Below are 18,413 nucleotides of genomic sequence, written 5' to 3' on the forward strand. Positions count from 1 at the left end.
ACAGGGTGGTAGGAAACCCGCCACTCAAGGGGTTAATGAATCAGAGCAGATATAATTCAATACACTTTACAATTCATCCTGCTACATATACCCAAAGTCACATCAATACCAGTTATCCAGTTTCATTGGCAGCCACACACACCCATGTGTGACAGATGATGCGGTAGGCCAGGAGCGTACCTAAAGGCTCAGGGGCCGGGGTGCAAAAGTTCAGCTCGGGCCAGCCCCCCTCCTCCCCTTTGCCCGCCCTGGGCCTCCACCTCACTCTCCCGTACCCATACCTAGATCGTGCTGCATACATGATCTGCCCCTTGGCATAATCTTTCCAAACATAACGCATTTTCTGCACTTCATGAAAATTTGATTGCAGACCCTTGGGCCACTCTCACACGCACACACCGCTATTAGCGTGGTGTCCCAAGCGTCGTACTAACCATTGTACATCATTCCCATTAATTTTAATGGGGTTACTCAAACCTGCGCTTAAACGCAATGTTCCTAATGCCACAATTTTCGAGAGCTGTCAGTTTTATCTTTGCGTTTCGTGGTTTTTAACACACCTCCTCACAATGATGGGGTGCGTTAAAAAGCGCTGTCAAGCGCTGTAACCTGTGTTCAAAAAAGCTGCTCAAAATTCCAGTAAAAGTGCCACGATTTCAAGCTGCATTTTCTGAACACGTGTGAAAGCGGCCTTAGGGAGGGGGTCATGTTTTTGTTGTACTTTAGAACCACAATTTAAAAAAACACATAAAAAACCTGCATGCAGTATTTAAAGACCACAAACGTTATTAAGAAGCGTCAGACACTATTAAAAACTGCATGTGGTTTTGATGCGTTTTTTAATTGTGTGTAAAGTGTGAAATTATATACAGTAAATACAGGGAGATGTGTAACTGATACCAGTCATAGATAAATATGAGATAGATAGATATGAGATCCTTATGATAGCTTTAAAAGCTTAAATAGAGCCAGCTGTCTTCTTTTCTGAGCGCCAGAAGCAGGTAAACTCCCCCCTCCCTTTTTTTCCATATTTATGGGAGCTTTCTGCGTTTTTTTGTCACAAGATAGGTCAAGATTAGAGATGAGCGAGCACGCTCTGATAAGGCAGTTACTCGAGCAAGCTTCTTCTCGAGTAACTGCATACTTGTCCGAGCAGGCTCGGGGATGGGGGGGGGGGGGGGGGGTGGCGGCGGGTGGTAGCAGGGAGGAGAGTGAAAGATCTCTCTCTTTTTCCCCCCCGGGCCTGCTCGGACAAGAATGCAGTTACTTGAGAAAAGCGACGCTCGCTCGAGTAACTGCCTTATCCAAGCGCGCTCGCTCATCTGTAGTCAAAATATATCTTTTGATTCTGCCAGAAAAATCGACGACTAAAAACAGTTGCCGATTTGACGTTTGATAGCGTGTTTTTTTTCACACACCCAAAAATTTTCCATGTGAATAAATACATTGGAATCCAATTCTTCACATGGTTGCGATTTTCAGACATTTTATTGCGGCAAAATAGCTTGTGTGAATGAGGCCTAAGATGGAGACGTTCGGCCATGCAAATTCCCCTTTCCTGCTCCCCGAACGGAGCAGGAAACCGGTGTCGTTGGCCCAGTACATGCTTTCTTGGCCCCCTCCATAAAGTCATACATGTATGTCTTATGTTGATGCACTATGCAAAACCAATGCTGATGTAAAACCATCCTTAGTCCGACCTCCTTAAGATTGTTCTTGGTTTGGCTAGACATTGTAAAGAAGGTTTTCTTTACCAAGGAAAGAACTCTGCAATCATCTACTTTAGTTGTCTTCTGAGCTATTCCAGGCCTTTTGGTGATTGTCAGTGCAATGTATCATGTTGTTTTGGCCACTTCTAAAGTTTCTGTCATTTCACTGGTGGATTTGATCAGTTTTTTTTCAGCCTAACAATGGTCTCCTTCACTTGCATTGACACTTCTGAACAACATATTGAAAGTTCCAACAAATATCTTCCAAATGCAAAACCAACACTGGGAATCAACCCCACAGCTTTGTCTTAGTTCATCATGAAATAATGAGGTAGCAGACCACACCGGACCAAGAAACTGCTTATTTGTCAATTGTCTGATTACTGTTCAGCCTATGAAAATGGGGAGACATTACAAAGAAGTCTGCAATCCCTAAATAGGTAATGCAATTTTTCTGATAATCCCCCTGAACTAAAGCTGAAAGTCCAGACTTCAACCACATATTGAGAACTTAGTTTCAAATCCATTATGGTGGTGTATGGAGGCTAAATTATGAAAACTGCATCATTGTCCAAATACTTCTGGACCCAACTTTATATTGAGGGACCGTTGAAATGAATGCATCAAGGTTGTGCAGAGAGATCCTAACCCTGTTACCCTCATCTATCATAGCTAATGAACTGAAGTACGATGAAGCTTTATTAGCAGTGAATAATCATCTTCTTCAACCCATAACTTTGCTTTATGTCTCAGATTACTGCTACAAGGTAAGGCATTATACAGTGATGCTCTGATGATTCTTTTCTATAACTTCACTATATTTTCTATCTTAAAGGGGTTGTGCAGTTATAAACTCTTGATGGCTTTTTCTTAGCATAGGCCATCAATAGTAGATCAGCAAGGGTCTGCCGCCCAGGATTCTTGCTAATCTGCTGTTCATCGGCTCAGTGTGCACTGAGCTGATTTCTGCATGAAGCAGACAGCTCTGTTCTCAATGCAGTGGCCATACTTGGTATTACAGACAAAGTTCCCATTAATGTGAATGGATGCAATGCCACAGAATTTCTTCATATTTTTTTATAAACATTGAATTTGCAGAACATTCCTCAAAATCCACATGTAACAGCTAAGCCCATGGACACGGATTGATTTAAAGGGAGTTTCTGGTTGTAAACTACTATTGAAGGCCTACACTTAGCATAGGCTTTCAATAGTTGTTCAGTGGGCATCCACTGCCTAGGACCCCTGTTGGTCAGCTGTTTTCTGGGCCAATTTGTTCATGCGCTTAGCTGATTTCTGCAGAAAGCTCTGTTCTCACTGCAGTGACCATCCATGGTATTACAGGCAAAGTTCCCATTAATGTGAATAGGTGCAATACCAAACTTGGCCACTGCGATTAGAACGGAACTGTCTACTTCCTGCAGAAATCAACTAAGTGCATGAACACACTGGCCCAGAAAACAGCAGACCAACTTGGGTCCTGGTCAGTGGATGTCTACTGAACTACTTTTGATGGCCTAGACTAAGTGTAGGCCATCGGTAGTTTACAACTGTACAATCCCTTTAAATCAATCATAGGTTTAGGTGTTACATGTGGATTGTGAGGATTGTTCTGCAAATTCAAAGTTTATAAAAAAATGAAGACCTTTTTTGTGAGGAGATTAAATCAGGTGCTGTCACATTTAATAACCACAGGACAGTTACCTGATTCTACATATAAAGCAAACCTTATATTGAATGCAAAGGCTAATAAGGATCTGACAGCCACTCCGCACTGTTACTGGATGCTATCAAAGCATATGACAGTGTGGAGTGTCAGTATTAGAGATGAGCGAGCACCCAAATGCTCGAGTCCGCATTATTCGAGTCAAGCTTTTCATAAAATTCGAGCGCTCTACTCGAGTAACAAACCCCATTGACTACAATGGGAGACTCGAGCATTTTTGTATGTGGGACGCCGGGTGCCGAGCTTTTTTTTTCTCTTGGTTCTCTCTCTCTCTGGTTCTCTCTGTTTGGGAAATTTTGGAAGAATGTGGTATAAGTGAGACATCTATTAGTTGGGTAAGCTTCTATCTATTGTATGTTAAACCTAGTGCAAAAGTCTGTAGTAACACTTAAGCCCCATTTACACACAACAATTAATGCTTAATATTTGTTTAAACTATGGCATATTAACGATAATCATTGCGAGTAAATACTGCCATTGTTTACTATTCGGCTGAACGATGATTTTAGGGTGAAGTCACACGAACGTGAAAACCGAGCCGACATATGTTCGTGTGGCTTCACCCTTAAGGTGAGCTTAAACTCCATCATTCAGCGGTAGAGTAGATAACACAGACCGCACGCATGCTGTGTTCTGCATTGGAGCCGCTGATTACATTGTATTCAGCTGACAGCCCCTGAGAGAATAAAGGAGCTGATTGCAGAGCTCAGACCACCTGCTGTGTTCTGCAAGCAGCTCCAGGAGGCTGATTTACATGCAAATGAAGCTGATAAAGTGCTAATGGACTTTGTAGGATGATTTCACCTCCTAGGACATAGAAGTCCAGAGCATTAAACCAGGGGACGTTGTAAATATCTGGGAGGAAATGTGAATGCTGACTCGAAACATTATGAGAAATTTAATGAAGCTCCTTTAATTGAGAAATTAAACATAAAATAGGTATAAGTCACCACTAGCAAAGGCGGACAGAATGGTGCTCCTCCTACAGATAGTATGGGTCTTAAGTCAAACCCCTTCTAGATAAGAAAATATCCCAAAAAATTGAAATTCAAATCATGTTGAATTCTGTAGGCAGAGTGGAAACTGGTCATATAAACATTATGGAGGGTGTCTGACAGTCTTTCGGCTACGAGGTCTCAGTGATTGTCCTCCACTCCGGCTGACCTGGCTCATCCATATATTACATGATCAGCCATCAATGCAAATGGCCACCAATTAGTAGTATATTTTCCCTGCAGTGGCTTCCCCAGTAATAACAGCGGATCACTGCGTGTTTCCAGCGACGTTCCACTGATCATCTGACTGGCTTCACTTTAAAACAGGGTTATCTTCATGAGATAGACTGGAAGTGTATCATTTATACCTGTGAATGGATGGTGTGTTTTGTTGTACAGTAGTTCACATATTTCTCTTTTTGTCATCCAATTAACCAATAAATGTCTGATTTTCAGTGTCTTCTGCAGCCGCTTCTGACTCTCCCAGCTGCCCAGACCCAACCTGCAAACCACACGGTCATTATCAGCACACAGTTTGCACTCACTTTCTATGTCTTGCGAGGAGGCGGAGATGAGCAACCAGTGTGCAGGTATTTGTCACAGCATCGGTCATCTATCCTCGGTTTAGAACCTCTTTAAAGTCTTACAGGGTTTTATATCATTAAAAAATATAGCTGTCATCTTCCAAAAACAGCACCACACCTGCTAACGGGTTGTCTAGGGTACTACAGTTCAAACTGACTAATTTCAGTGAAGCTGACCTGAAATACCAGACACAACTCATAGACATGTACATCCCCTTTCATTCATCAGAAAATAAAGGCCCATTAGATGCAAAGATGATTGCTCAAAAATCGCTCAAATGATAGTTTGACTGACAGCTATAAGCAATCATTTTGCATAACCTACTAAGTAGCTACTCAGCTACTTACGAGTTTATTAGCGTGCAAATGAAGCCGTTCGCTGAATGCAGATAACAGCTGGAGGTCTGCATTCAGCTCCATTGTTCTCCAGCGGGATAGCTACTGAAAGAATGCTATCAGCGCTACCTGCAGAGAACTCAGTGTGCGGTCCTGATAAGCAGGAATGACGGTTTTCAAGCTAGCTTGAAGTCAGCAATGAACGAATAGTGCACGATGGGCACGCGTTTAGACTAAGACAAGAATCTGAGAACCAAGTTGGATCATTCATCTTTAATTACACCTGATTGTTGCAGGCTTTGACCTTTCACTCCATTGCATTTAAAGGGGCGGTCTGATTGCTTATAACCCCCCCCCTTCCCGCCAAGAATTACTCACCTCTTAATTTCCTGCTGATCTGGTCAGATGCCAGGATGACCGCTCACCGGTCTATTTACAGGCCACCATTCATCATGTGCTGTAGCGACACATTACTATTGCTGTCAATGACTTCAGCCATCACATGTTGTACTTAATGGCATCACCGCTTATTCATTGGCTGTTGTAGTGAGTACTGTGAAGTTGTTTCTTATCTGTTTCAGTTTAGTTATTTTTTGTTTTTTTTTAACAGACAATCCCTTTTACAATTTATTTGTGTAGAAGAGAACTTCTACTGTGTTTCCCCAAAAATAGGTCCTACCCCCATAGTAAGACCGATCTGGTTTTCGGGGGAGGCTTGAAGTATAAGGTCTCTCCTGAAAATTGCCCCCCCCCCCAAAAAAACAATACTCACCTGGTCCGCGGCGTCCCTATGGTCTCCCGGTGCGGTGCTGTGGTAAACTTTATCCTCCTCGTCTCACAGCTGAGCTTCTGCTGGTGACGGGGTTTTGAATACCCCGCCTCCAGCAAAGCGAGCACTGTGATTGGCCAATCAAAGCCGACGCTCAATGAGCCAATCACAGGCTTTGATTGGCCAATCACAGTGCTCGCTTTGCTGGAGGCGGGATATTCAAAACCCCGTCACCAGCAGAAGCTCAGCTGTGAGACGAGGAGGACGAAATTTACCGCAGCGCCGCCCCTGAAAATAAGACACTGTACCCTTTTGGAGGCAAAAAATAATATAAGACAGTGTCTTATTTTCGGGGAAACACGGAAGTTGTCACCAGGAATTGATAAAAAGTAAGGCTTGATACACTAAGCATTACTGCTCCATACTGACTTGCCTGTAAACTTTAAAGAGGTTGCACTAAAATTTGAAGTTATCACCTATCCACAGGATATTCAAAGGATAGGGAATAACTTCCAGATCGGTGGGGGTCTCACCATCGAGATCTCAGCTAATCTTGAGAACAAGGGTCCTGTGTCTTCTATACTCCTCACTGCAGGGTTGCTGCAGGAGACCGAATGTAGCTGTGTCCATGCAAGCAGTGCCTGCTCAGGTATTTCCATCAGCCCCACTGAAGTGAATGGAGCACATGTGACTGCTCATGTGGATAGAGGATAACTTCAGATTCTGGTACAACCTCTTTAACATATGCTAAAAGGATGTCCTTATATTTGGCCAGTACACAAGATCCTTCAGCAGTAAGTGAAATTAATAACGCTCTGTGGCAAACAAATGACCCTGGAGGTCCCTGCCAACTCTACCACTCTAGGATTCTAGTTCCATATATCTAGCCATATGTTTAGCAGGACTGTTTCAAATGGCCCCACTAAATGTAAACCGCAGACACGGCGGTCACATTCTCACAGACCTGTTTTGTTTATAACATGAGCATCAGGCACTGAACATGGCCTTATAAAAGAAATCAGAAGCATTTCCACTAGTAAAGGAATTGCAGGCTTAGAAATTAAAATTCCAATCAGTCTGTTTGACTGTAAACAGAGTGGATGACAACCAATATTGTCCACTCCACCCCCCACCCTAAGAGTTTTCACCTCGCTCCCCCAGAATCCACTTTGGTAAATATTCCTTGTTATACCCTTACATAAGAAGGAAGTAATGAAAAGTTGTGTATCAGCATTAAGTATCAACCAGCTTTCTGAAAAGCCGATTATTAATAAACCTCCTAGTAAGAGTCTGTTTACCCCATATGATCAGCAGCCTGTTACAGCAGATACATCATTGGATCGTTCAAACAAGAAATCGTTCAGTCGTTCTCATTTGCTGTATGTGTGAGAACGTCTGAATGATTGGCATTTACACCGAACGATTAGTGAACGAGCTAACGATGATTTTTAATCCCGCTTAAAACGAATGATGAACAATAAATCGTTCACTTTTCGTTCATCATTCAATCATTGGCTGCGTTTACACTAAACGATTGTCGGTTACTTTTGCTCGTTTAAACAATTTTTTTTTACAATAATCGTTCCTTATAAAACGACCTTAAGTCATCTTCTACTACTGCAAAAATGCTTCTTGCGGATCTTGGCGCGCCGCGCATCGCCCTCTCTGGTATTCGTTTATCTCAGTGATAGATCATTTGTACACGCCGTATTGTTAGGCTTTAGTTTCTAAACATCATTAATATTATAGAAGGGGATTACAATGAGGCGCACAATTGACCGCTGTGGGAAACATATTAGCAGTATTCAAAGCAAAACTTTCTAAGCCAATTCCACGACTATTGATTGTGTTATTATAACAGGCTGATTACCCTCTAAATCCTGTCTGGTTAATCAATACAATATATTTGTGTCAAATTCAGAAGATTATGCTGAGCAAAACTAGGCAAAGTACCCAGCCATAAACCATATCATAATCAACCACAAGGTGGCACTCCATAGCTGTTGTTCCTAGTAGTACAGGCGACTCATTAGGACCTACAACAAGGTTATCCACCATCTATATGACTGATTTTTATTGATTGGAAGTAAACTGTGAATATATGTCCTTATATTTGGCTAGTACGCAAGATTTTTCAACAGCAAGTGTAATTAATGATGTTCTGTAGCAATCACTTCCATATATCCGGTCATATGTTTAGCAAGACTGTTTCAAATGACCACTAAATGTAAACCGCCAACATGGCGGCCACATTCTCCCTGCCCTCTTTTGTATAAAACCTGAGGATATAGCACTGAGCATGAACATGGCCTTAAACAAGAAATCAAAAGCATTTCCTCCACTAGTAAAGGAATTGCCTGCATAGAAATTAACATCCCAATCAGCTAGTTTTTCTGTAAACAGAGTGGATGACAACCAATATTATCTTCCCCCTAAGAGTCTTCACCTCGTTCCCCCAGAATCCACTTTGGTAAATATTCCTTGTTATAACCTTATATAAGAAAGAAGGATGCAATGAAAAGTTGGGTAACAGCATCAAATATCAACTAGCTGTCTCTCAAATTCTGCTCTATAGCTCTCTAGAAACCCGCTGTAACACCATACACCATATTGGACATAACTGAGAAGGACTGAACAGTATCAGGGTGAGTAACACACTTGGAGTGAGACAGAAAACTCACTATTAGCTGCAGCAGCCTCTCTTTGTGTGCCTCTTTTCTCATCTCCATAAACATCTATGGGCAGCAGGTAATTTGATCGGTCGGTTAGTTGACGGTCGTCTTGGGAGACCAAAGTATATTTAGCTTAAAACTCAGAGCAAGTGAATAGTTTAGGAGGGAGAGGAAGACAGAAGCCTGTAAGTTTAGAAATGGGCACCCCTCGCTAAGATATTTTACAAGATGGCTTATATTCACCTGTACTAACGATTTATGTAAAATGTATTGAATGAATTCCAATTTTTGGCATATGATGTGGGAATGCCCCGTTATTGAAAGTTTTTGGCAGGAGATCACAGGTTTTCTCTCTGAACTTGTGGGTCCCTGTTTCACCTAGCCCAGAGATTTTTCTATTTGGAATATTAGATGAAAAAAGCTGGCAACATCACATTAAAACTTTTCTGAGGGAATCATTGTTCCTTGCTAGAAAAATGATTGCACTGCGGTGGATGGATCGTAAGAACCCCTCACTCTCAATGTGGAGGAAGCTGGTCAATTCGGTGGTGCCATATAATTATATAGTCTATAAGGGACGTAAGTGTCCTGGGAAATTTGATAAAGTGTGGGGTCTGTGGTGTGAATCCCCCCTCACGTTATATTCACCACAATTAATGTCTTCATCTATTCTGGAGCTCCGACGCACCCCCTAGTGGATGCACATTCTGGAATGGGACCTGTGGCCTCTAGGATCTGGCTTGTGTATCTGATCAGATTTTAAAGAATTAATTTGTTATATCTGATGTATAAGGGTGACTGAACCTCCCTACGAATCTAATTATACAGTGATGTGTATTATTTATGTGCTGTACCTGTCTATGACTCTATGTTCCTTATGCTACTCAATTTTCAATAAAACGAGTTTAAAAAAAATGTATTGAATGGCACTGACCGTTTGATACCTCTTTAAGATGTGCAATAATAGTTGTCAGCATAATGATGTCTAGCCTGAATTTAAATATTTCCTCTCAGATTTTGGGTTTCCTCAGAAGGACACGTTAGGGGGTCGTCTGCCAGGACATAAATTGTTACCAGGACATATAAATGATATTGGGATCACTAAGAGCAATGTATGTGGCCATCAATCCAGTCAGCAGCCTGGGTTATACCTGGATGGAAGCACTTTTCTCACACTTGGCGGTCTATGGGTCCCTTGCTATCCAATACTGATCATGAAAAGTGCTCCATCTCTGGGCTCATGCAGAGCACGAAAGGGCTTTCACATGCAGCAGATTGTTGCAGAAATGTCTGAAAATCGGACTGTATGTCAGTTGCATACATCTGAATAAGGTTGATTCTGCAGCGTGTGCACCGTACAGCGATATCTACAAGCCCCATTCGGATGTCGCAGAGATGTCGGCTATACGTCTGCCGTGAATTAGTCACCCTGATTTGTATAATTGTTTCATGGGGCTACAATATGCAGTTGCAGAAGACACAATTCTATTTAGCACATCTAATAGAAATAGGTTACACTATTGTAAGACTCTGTAACCCTCTACGCTTTTGTGGCTTAAGCTGCAAAAACCCATGTCACGGCTAAAAGCAAAATACACAGGTGGTCGGCCAGCACGCCCGTCGCTGACAAAGCCTCACACAGCTTGGAAGAACTCGCTGTTTAGAAGCTGAACGTCACCTTAAAGCATTCAGTCTGCTGAGACGGACGAGAGTTCACAGGCCAGGAATAAGAATACAATGAGCGCCCCCAGACAATTATACTAGGAGCCCCTTCCGCTCTACCAGGGACTTATTCCCAGGCTGCTTTGTTCACCGAAGAGAGGTTGATTCAGAGTTCACCGGCTCCTGGTTACATGAAGGCCAAGGAGCCCTCAGTTTGGCCTTGTTACCTTGGAACAGTAATCCTCGCTCATTTGGATGTATATTAGTCAAGTACTAAGCTCTTCCGTATCTATAATAACCTTTATTTGTATAGTGGCAACTTATTCCGCAGTGCTTTTATATATATATATATGTGTATGTGTATATATATATATATATATATATATATATATATATACACACACACATACTCCAGTGTCCATGTTCTCTGTTGCTTCCAACTGACCCAGCTTGTCTTAAACCCATTATATCCAGCAGTGCTGGGATACTTTGGGGTTTTGGCTGTGAAATCAGTGATGTCCACATGCGGCCCTCGTGTGCCTGACATACGGCCCCTACAAGAGGGTGAAATCATATTGTGCAAGCGTCCCCCTAGGATAATAGTCACGCTGAGTGCTCTGCACAATCTGTAGCTCCTCTTACTTTCACTTTTATGGGAGCACCGCTGCATCTTTATCTTCTAAAAGTAATCTTATGTTATGTGTGTTCACTTTTATACAAAGTATATGAAGAAAGTGGTGGCTTCAAAATTTAAGGGAAATAGCGGAGCTTCGTTCCAGGGATGCAGGCAAGGCAAGTATAACGTCTATTAGAAAACGGCACCACAACACAAGTTCTGACAGCAAAATGTGTTGCCACTTGTGTTGCAGTACTGTTTTCTATTTGGCACTTATACTTACATTGCCTGCATCCCTGGGAGTTCATTGAAAGAGGCTCCACTATCTCCATTTTACACCGCTGCTCAGCAGAGCAGACCGGGACCAGTCGCCACGGGGACCTTCTTTAGATGCACTATTATTGCTATGGGAGCCAGGTGAGCAGAAGCGGGTCTTTGCTATCTGTCTCTATTGTCCTATTTCTGGAATCTCCTAGATTATCCAGAAAAGTAGGCTTGTATGATAGACCCTTGTGTGGTACCAGGGCGTTGAACAAGGCTGTGGTCATATAGACCCCATGGTGCCACACGACAGTTAAAGAAAGACTTCAAGCAGTACATTGATGGCACCTGAGTATCAATGCATGCCAGTGATTTCAGGAGCAGCAAAAGAGTATCCTTATGTCACGCACCATCACTACCGGCCCTATACTAGGCACAACACTTTGTATGAGTCTTCCTGGAGTCTTCGTCTAAGGCTTCATTGCCAGACAGCAAAAAAACGCTTCTGACCGAACCCCACAGAGCCGTCACAGCCATTGGCCGCACAATTATGCTGATAATATTGGAGTTTCAGCCACAAGTATTCTTTGCAGTGTGGGAATGCAGGCTAAGGCCTTATTCACAGGAACATTTTATCGCGGCTATTTTGTAGCAATTAAACGTCGGCTGAAAATCGCGGTCATCTGAAGCATTGGATTCCAATGCATTCGTTTAGATGGGCGATTTTCCGGCACGTAAAATCGTCCATCTGGAAAAGTTAGCATATGCGCTGCCAATTCTGGACGACTGCTTCTATGCGCTGCCGGAAAAGATAGTTCTTGCTGTATCTTTTGGCCGCAATCAACCAGCAACTCCTTCTATGGAGCTGCTAAACTGCCTCCCCCTCCCTTTGCCAGTAGCTCCTATAGGCTTCTATGGGAGCTTCTATTGCTGTGATCAGCTGGCAAAGGGAGGGGGAGAGAGTTTAAGATCGCTAAACTCTCTCCCAATGGCTGAAAAAATTCCAGGCTGTGGCATATATATGCCACACCCAGCAATGTGAATGGGCGAGAAAATGCTACATTTAGCTGCTGCTTTCTCTCGTTCATGTGATTTTTGGCTGCGATGCGGGTGGCCGAAAATCGAAACGCCCGTGTAAATAAAGCCTAATTCAGATGCATTATTTTCCTTGTTCTATGTATATCAATACATTTTGGTATCATGTGTGTTTGGTCTCCAGTGGTTGACCTGACAGTGTCACAGTCATTGATTGCTCAAAGGATTTGTATCTCATTATAGACATGCATGGTTGCTTCTCATTACAGCCTAGGACACACCACCGAACCTGGGGAAATCACTATGTTGCTGTTAATTAGTTTAATTGCTGATTAACTCTTTTCTGCTTAAACCTGACAGCTGGAAGCAGTTATATGGAGAACATGGCCATTACATTGTCTCCGTCCAGCAGAATAATGGGACAGTGCAGTGTTACAACCATGTGGGCAGATCCCCCTCAAACAATCTGTTACGTAAGTATGTTTGATTTGTCCTTTCGTTTTTAAGTTGATTTACTTGTTGAAAAAACAATAGCGATAAGTAAAGACGAGCAAATGAATCTGTTCTTTATGAGCTTTTCTAACAACTCATATCAATGGCCATATTATGGCTCCATGCATGAGGCATATACTGTATGTACTGCCAAGGATGGAATGGGATCCTGTAGATCAGAAACGTAGTTCCTAAAGTCTTTCTTTGAGATGGGTTTTTCTCATTTCACATTTTGTGATCTAGTCCCATCATTAAGGCCTCATTCACACGAAGGGATTTGTGCAGCTAAGTTAGGCCGGCTGCACACGGCCGGGTCGGATTCCGCATGCGAGAGCCCGCAGCAGTATCTCAACCCGTGCCCAGCCGGCATCTGCGCATACCTGACATTTTTCTGTACTGCGGATGGTCCACATGGCAAGCTATCGGACATGCACAGTAAAGTTTTTTTAAATTTTTTTAAATCCTGGCTTTTCCTGCGTCGTCGCTAGGCAAATATGCAGAATGTCATTCAGAAAGGGCCGTGGGTCGGACTGCTTCCACTGACTTCTATGAAAGCCGGCTGTGGAATTGGCACTGAAATAGAGCATGCTGCAATTTTTTTTTCCTATGCCAGCGAAAAATCGCAATTGATTTTCGCCCATGGACATGAAAAAAACGCTTTTCCATAGCATACCATGGGTTGTATTTGCTGCAGAATCTAGAGATAGACGCCTGCTCTGGATTCCACAATGCAAATCTGGTTGTGTGCAGCTGTCTTGACACGCACAAAAAAATTTACTATTAGAACTAATGGTTTCCTATGGAAACGTTCAGACGAAGGAATTTTAGCCTTGCAAAAAAATAGCACCTAAAAAAATAGGACATCAGCCATTGAAATTCCCTGCTGCGTGAAAAGATAGGAGCTGACCTATCCTTGGTGCGTGCTGCGCAGGAGTTTCCATGGACTACTATGGGAGCAGGACAAAAAGAAATGGGGAGGGAGTTTAGCTACGTCCAACGCTTGGAAAGGAAGACCGGTGTCTGTAGTTTAGGCTGGACTCACACGAACGTATATCGGCTCGGTTTTCACGCCGAGCCGATATACGTCGTCCTCATCTGCAGGTGGTGGGGGGGGATGAAAGAGCCAGGAGCAGGAACTGAGCTCCCGCCCCCTCTCTGCCTTAGACATTAGAAGTCATTAGGAGGATTTCTACCAACCGAGGGAATTCCAAACAGCAGCGCATTTTTCCTGCAACATGCGACTCCTGTTCAGGTGAATGGGTGATTTTTACGTTAATGAAGCTTGGGACTCAATTGAGGAAAATTGTCCATTCACTCAATTTTTAGCAGAGTTAATCGAGATTTTTTGCGTGCAGAATTTTTGCGCAATTAGGCCACTTGTGTGAATGAGCCGTAACACTAATATGTTTCCATGTGATTTTTTTTTTTTCTGCTGCGTTTTTACAGCATAAAGCATAATTACACATCAAAAACTTGAGTTTTCCAATGCAGTTTTCAGCATGATGCAATCTCCTTCCATATGGATGCCATGAAATGTGGGCGCCATCCTCTCAGTTGGCCAGAGCTGTCAGCTTTTGGGTTGTAAATCTGGCACAGGCTAAGTCTGACAGCAAACCAGAATATCGCAGACCTTGTTCTTTATTAGTTCTATTGGTGTTTATGAAGAATTCTTCAAATAGGGTAGATGGAACAATACCTCTGCAGCGCCACTTATTGTATGGCAGCATTCCAAGTCAATGTCAGACTCTTTAGACAAGCCTTATAACAATGACTGGAAATTGAAAGCCAAGCCAAAATCCATACACAGACAGCTGTTTCGGGGTGTTTGCCCCTCATCAGTGTGCAGTAGGTTTCTGGCTTGGCTAGTGGGAGGCCTATGATATGGGCCAGGAAGAGTATCGTTTCTTTTCACATTGACATAACGTTGCATTGGAGGGGTTTACAATTATAAGACTAGTTCAAATAAAATTAATTATAGTTATCTTTTTTACAGATGTTTTTTAGAATGAAAGTACTTGATGTATTTGTGTGTCTTCACTGTGTCTTCTGAGGTGGCCATACACATGAGGTAATACTCAGACAAACTATTTTTCAGGTGACAATCCCTGGAAAAAGCAACCTAATCAATCGCGTTGCATGATACTGGAATATTTCGGCTAACTGTAGCTGATATTGCCAGCGTATGGCATAGCCTGCCGAAATCTTGCAGATCATTTGCCATACTGATAAAATTGTATTCTAGTAACATAAGAGAAGTGGGCAGTCAACAGCTGGTCTTCACTTCTTGGTGCACATCGTGATGAAGGACCATGTAACCAGTACAAGCAGTCACATGACAGGATGTGCACCCGAACCGGCCAATGGAGGTATGCGGGTGGCGGGAGGTTGGGGCAGATAAGTATTACTTGCTTTATGCTATTGCACAACTAAGGACCTGTGTCTTTCCTCCTAAGATAGCCATCCATATTGTTGCTGTTGGCATTGTTTATATGAATGATCCCCCGATGATCGATCGGCCACATCCCAGCCGATCATTATCTTAAGTGCATGGCCAGCTTTACACTATATTTTTATTTTCTGTTCTTTGACATTCCCCTCAGTGTATTCTATTATGTTTGTTGTACAGGGAGTGTAGGGGACATAAGGAGCTGTACGGCATAGGAAGCATTAGGACAAAATTACATTGTCCACAGAATAAATCCAACTGAGTATTATTGAGAATTACTGAATCGGTTTAAGTAAACTTTGTTAGAGTTTAAATGGTAGCAAAATGTGAAAATAAAGTTTATTCTAAGAACAAAATGGAATTGTGTGAGGTAGGTATGAGTTGGAAAGTGAAGGCAGACTGAACATGTGGTCTTTTAATGACCTAAAGATCTCCATAGAGTCCAGTGCTCAATACCAGCTGCCAATCAAGATGACAAGTCTGTGATCTAACCTGAAACTTTTGACCCCAGTAGAGGGCTTTTCTCATTCCTCCACCACAGGCTGTCAGACCGAACAGAGAATAGGAAGATGGTCAGTCCCAATGGAAAGTGTTTCAGATGACCTCATTTGACCCTTTCATTTATAAATGCACATGATTGAGTCTAGATGTCTAGTGTCAAATCAAAAAGTATTTGTTGGAACTATAAACTTATTGTTTTTATGTATTAACTTGGGTGACGGTCCTAGCCATACTTCTATAGTTGCTCTAATATCACAGATATAGATTATGTTCTGTTTGTCTTCTGTTTGCCATGCCAGCTCATTTATGGTTTACTGATAATGGCCTACATTGGAAATTGCATATTATGCATCAAATACATTTTACCTGTCATGAAGGATGGGACAAGCTCTTTTGATGGTAAAGGTTTTTTAATGAGTGCCACAACATTCTCAGTCATTGGTGCTCAGCATGATAGCCATCGCGTGGACAACTGTTTACATGATTTTCTGCAGTTTCCTTCTGGTGCAAGATGAGCACAGATGATATATGCTCATCTACTTTTCCTCTCAATCTAGATTATACACCTCATAGTAGCAATTCTTCCCACACAATGTACAGAACACTTCAAATAAGTTTTTCCCATTCAACTTTTCAATCAGTCGTTTATTATTTATTCTACAAAACCCCTTTTCTTCTCCATACCCACCCCTGCAAAATGTGGAGGGTTAGCTGACCATCCAACCAAATATGTGTTGCAAGGTCTGCAGCTCGTTTTGCATCTCCATCGTTCTGTATATATACACTGTCATGTTATTGTATCTTGTCACCACCGGAAGTATGGGTGGTGAGAAGATAGTAGGTACTTGACAGGGAGGTGACGCCTCCTGTTCCTGTTAGGCTGTCATTTCTCTGGCTCATAGCAGGTCCTGGCTTCTTAGCACAGCGGTATCATCCTGTGAGTATACCACATGTGCTGTTGAACCCGCTGTGACTGTTGGCGGTGGCAAACTCCCCCAGCAGCGCTGCACTGGCTGTGGGCTCCCCTTACTGGGGCCGCTGTTACTCTCCCCGCAGGCACTGTGGCCGGCGGCGCCCCCCCCAGCAGCGCTGCAGTGCCTGTGGGCTCCCATACCAGAGCCGCTGTCACTCTCCCCGCCTGCACTGTCCCCATCGGCGGTGGCAGCGTTGGTCCGCACATCTAAGTGGTGAAGAGCGGCGGTGGGGCCAACTCAGATCTGTTTGCGCCCTGCACTGTAAGTCTCCCCACATCAATAAACAGCCTGTTCTCCGTACAAATAGTTGCCAAGAGGGTTAGGGTTAGGGATGTTTCGGGTTAGGCTTACATAATTTTTTCAGTTCCATGGCAGCCTTTTCAGCTAATAATGTAAGTCTAACTGGTACACTAATCCTTAACTGTCCAGCCGAGGCAAAAATCACTACGCGCTGTGCTGCTAGGAGCTTTGAGACATCACCAATCGGGAGCTAGGGGTGTGACAGGGGCGTTCCTGCATCCAAGCCCTGTCAAACCCCTAGCTTTCAGTGAAGATAAGATACAACAATACCTACACTATCATCTGAGTATTGCTCCTCTTAAGGCAGTGATTGCTCTACAGAAGGTACCTGTCACACAGTGATGCTCTATTCCTGTTGTGACAATAGGCTAAAAGAAAGTGTTATTGTACACCAGCAAACCAGCTTTATCAACAGCTGCGCCACACCATACAATAGAAAGTGCGATGGAATTTAAAGGCAGATTATTAATTTCCTAGTTTTCCTTAAAATATAAAATGCACTGCTGGCCTGTTTATTTGGACCCAAGAAGCCATGTTCTCCGCCGGCACGGTCACTTGGGCCCCTAGAAGCTGTATACTCCACCGGCCTGTCACTTGGGCCCTATTAGCCATGTACTCTGCCGGCCCGGTCACTTGGGCCCTAGAAGCCATGTACTCTGCCGGCCCGGTCACTTGGGCCCTAAAAGCCATGTACTCTGCCGGCCCGGTCACTTGGGCCCTAAAAGCCATGTACTCTGCCGGCCCGGTCACTTGGGCCCTAGAAGCCATGTACTCTGCCGGCCCGGTCACTTGGGCCCTAGAAGCCATGTACTCTGCCGGCCCGGTCCCTTGGGCCCTAGAAGCCATGTACTCTGCCGACACTGTCACTTGGGCCCTAGAAGCTGTGTACTCCACCGTCCCTTTCACTTGGGCCCTAGAAGCCATGGAGTCTGCCGGCCCATTACTTTTGACTAGTTCAATCATATTTTAGGGACTAATAATATTATTGGCTGGTTGCACCTCAATGTGCTTCACACCAGCTCTGTGAATATGTAGGCTCTGTTCCTGTCCTACCTATAGTCACCAGTCCCAGAAAGTCTCTAGAATGCTTCTACAATTCATTCCCTCCTACATTTACTTTTTTGAAACCCACTCTTGAAACTAGCAGACTTCTACATGGGCTGATAAATCGTCCACATTTCTGCATCCAGCGGGTATCGAAACAATTATTGTTCAGTGTAAATGCTGCCCAGACTGAACCTGAGTTGCTAACATATTAAATATAAAGCTCCATTTCAGATTGTGAGAAAGAGGTGTAAATAATGATTAGGAAGAACCTGCTTGAAGTGTTCTGCA

At 43.2% G+C, this 18,413-nt stretch overlaps 1 protein-coding gene across 1 annotated transcript in view; it reads left to right on the top strand.

The window, feature by feature from the left end:
- Positions 1-2,323: 2,323 nt before the first annotated feature.
- Positions 2,324-18,413, top strand: part of LOC136626559 (heparan-alpha-glucosaminide N-acetyltransferase-like) — a 315,606-nt gene continuing 299,516 nt past the window's right edge. The window contains exons 1-3 of the mRNA XM_066601610.1: positions 2,324-2,476; positions 4,887-5,020; positions 12,726-12,838. Coding sequence (XP_066457707.1) covers positions 2,324-2,476; positions 4,887-5,020; positions 12,726-12,838 — 400 coding nt within the window. The remainder of the gene's footprint in view (positions 2,477-4,886; positions 5,021-12,725; positions 12,839-18,413) is intronic.

The sequence above is a fragment of the Eleutherodactylus coqui genome, chromosome 4 (genome assembly GCF_035609145.1).
Source record: "Eleutherodactylus coqui strain aEleCoq1 chromosome 4, aEleCoq1.hap1, whole genome shotgun sequence".
NCBI classification, from domain to species: domain Eukaryota; kingdom Metazoa; phylum Chordata; class Amphibia; order Anura; family Eleutherodactylidae; genus Eleutherodactylus; species Eleutherodactylus coqui.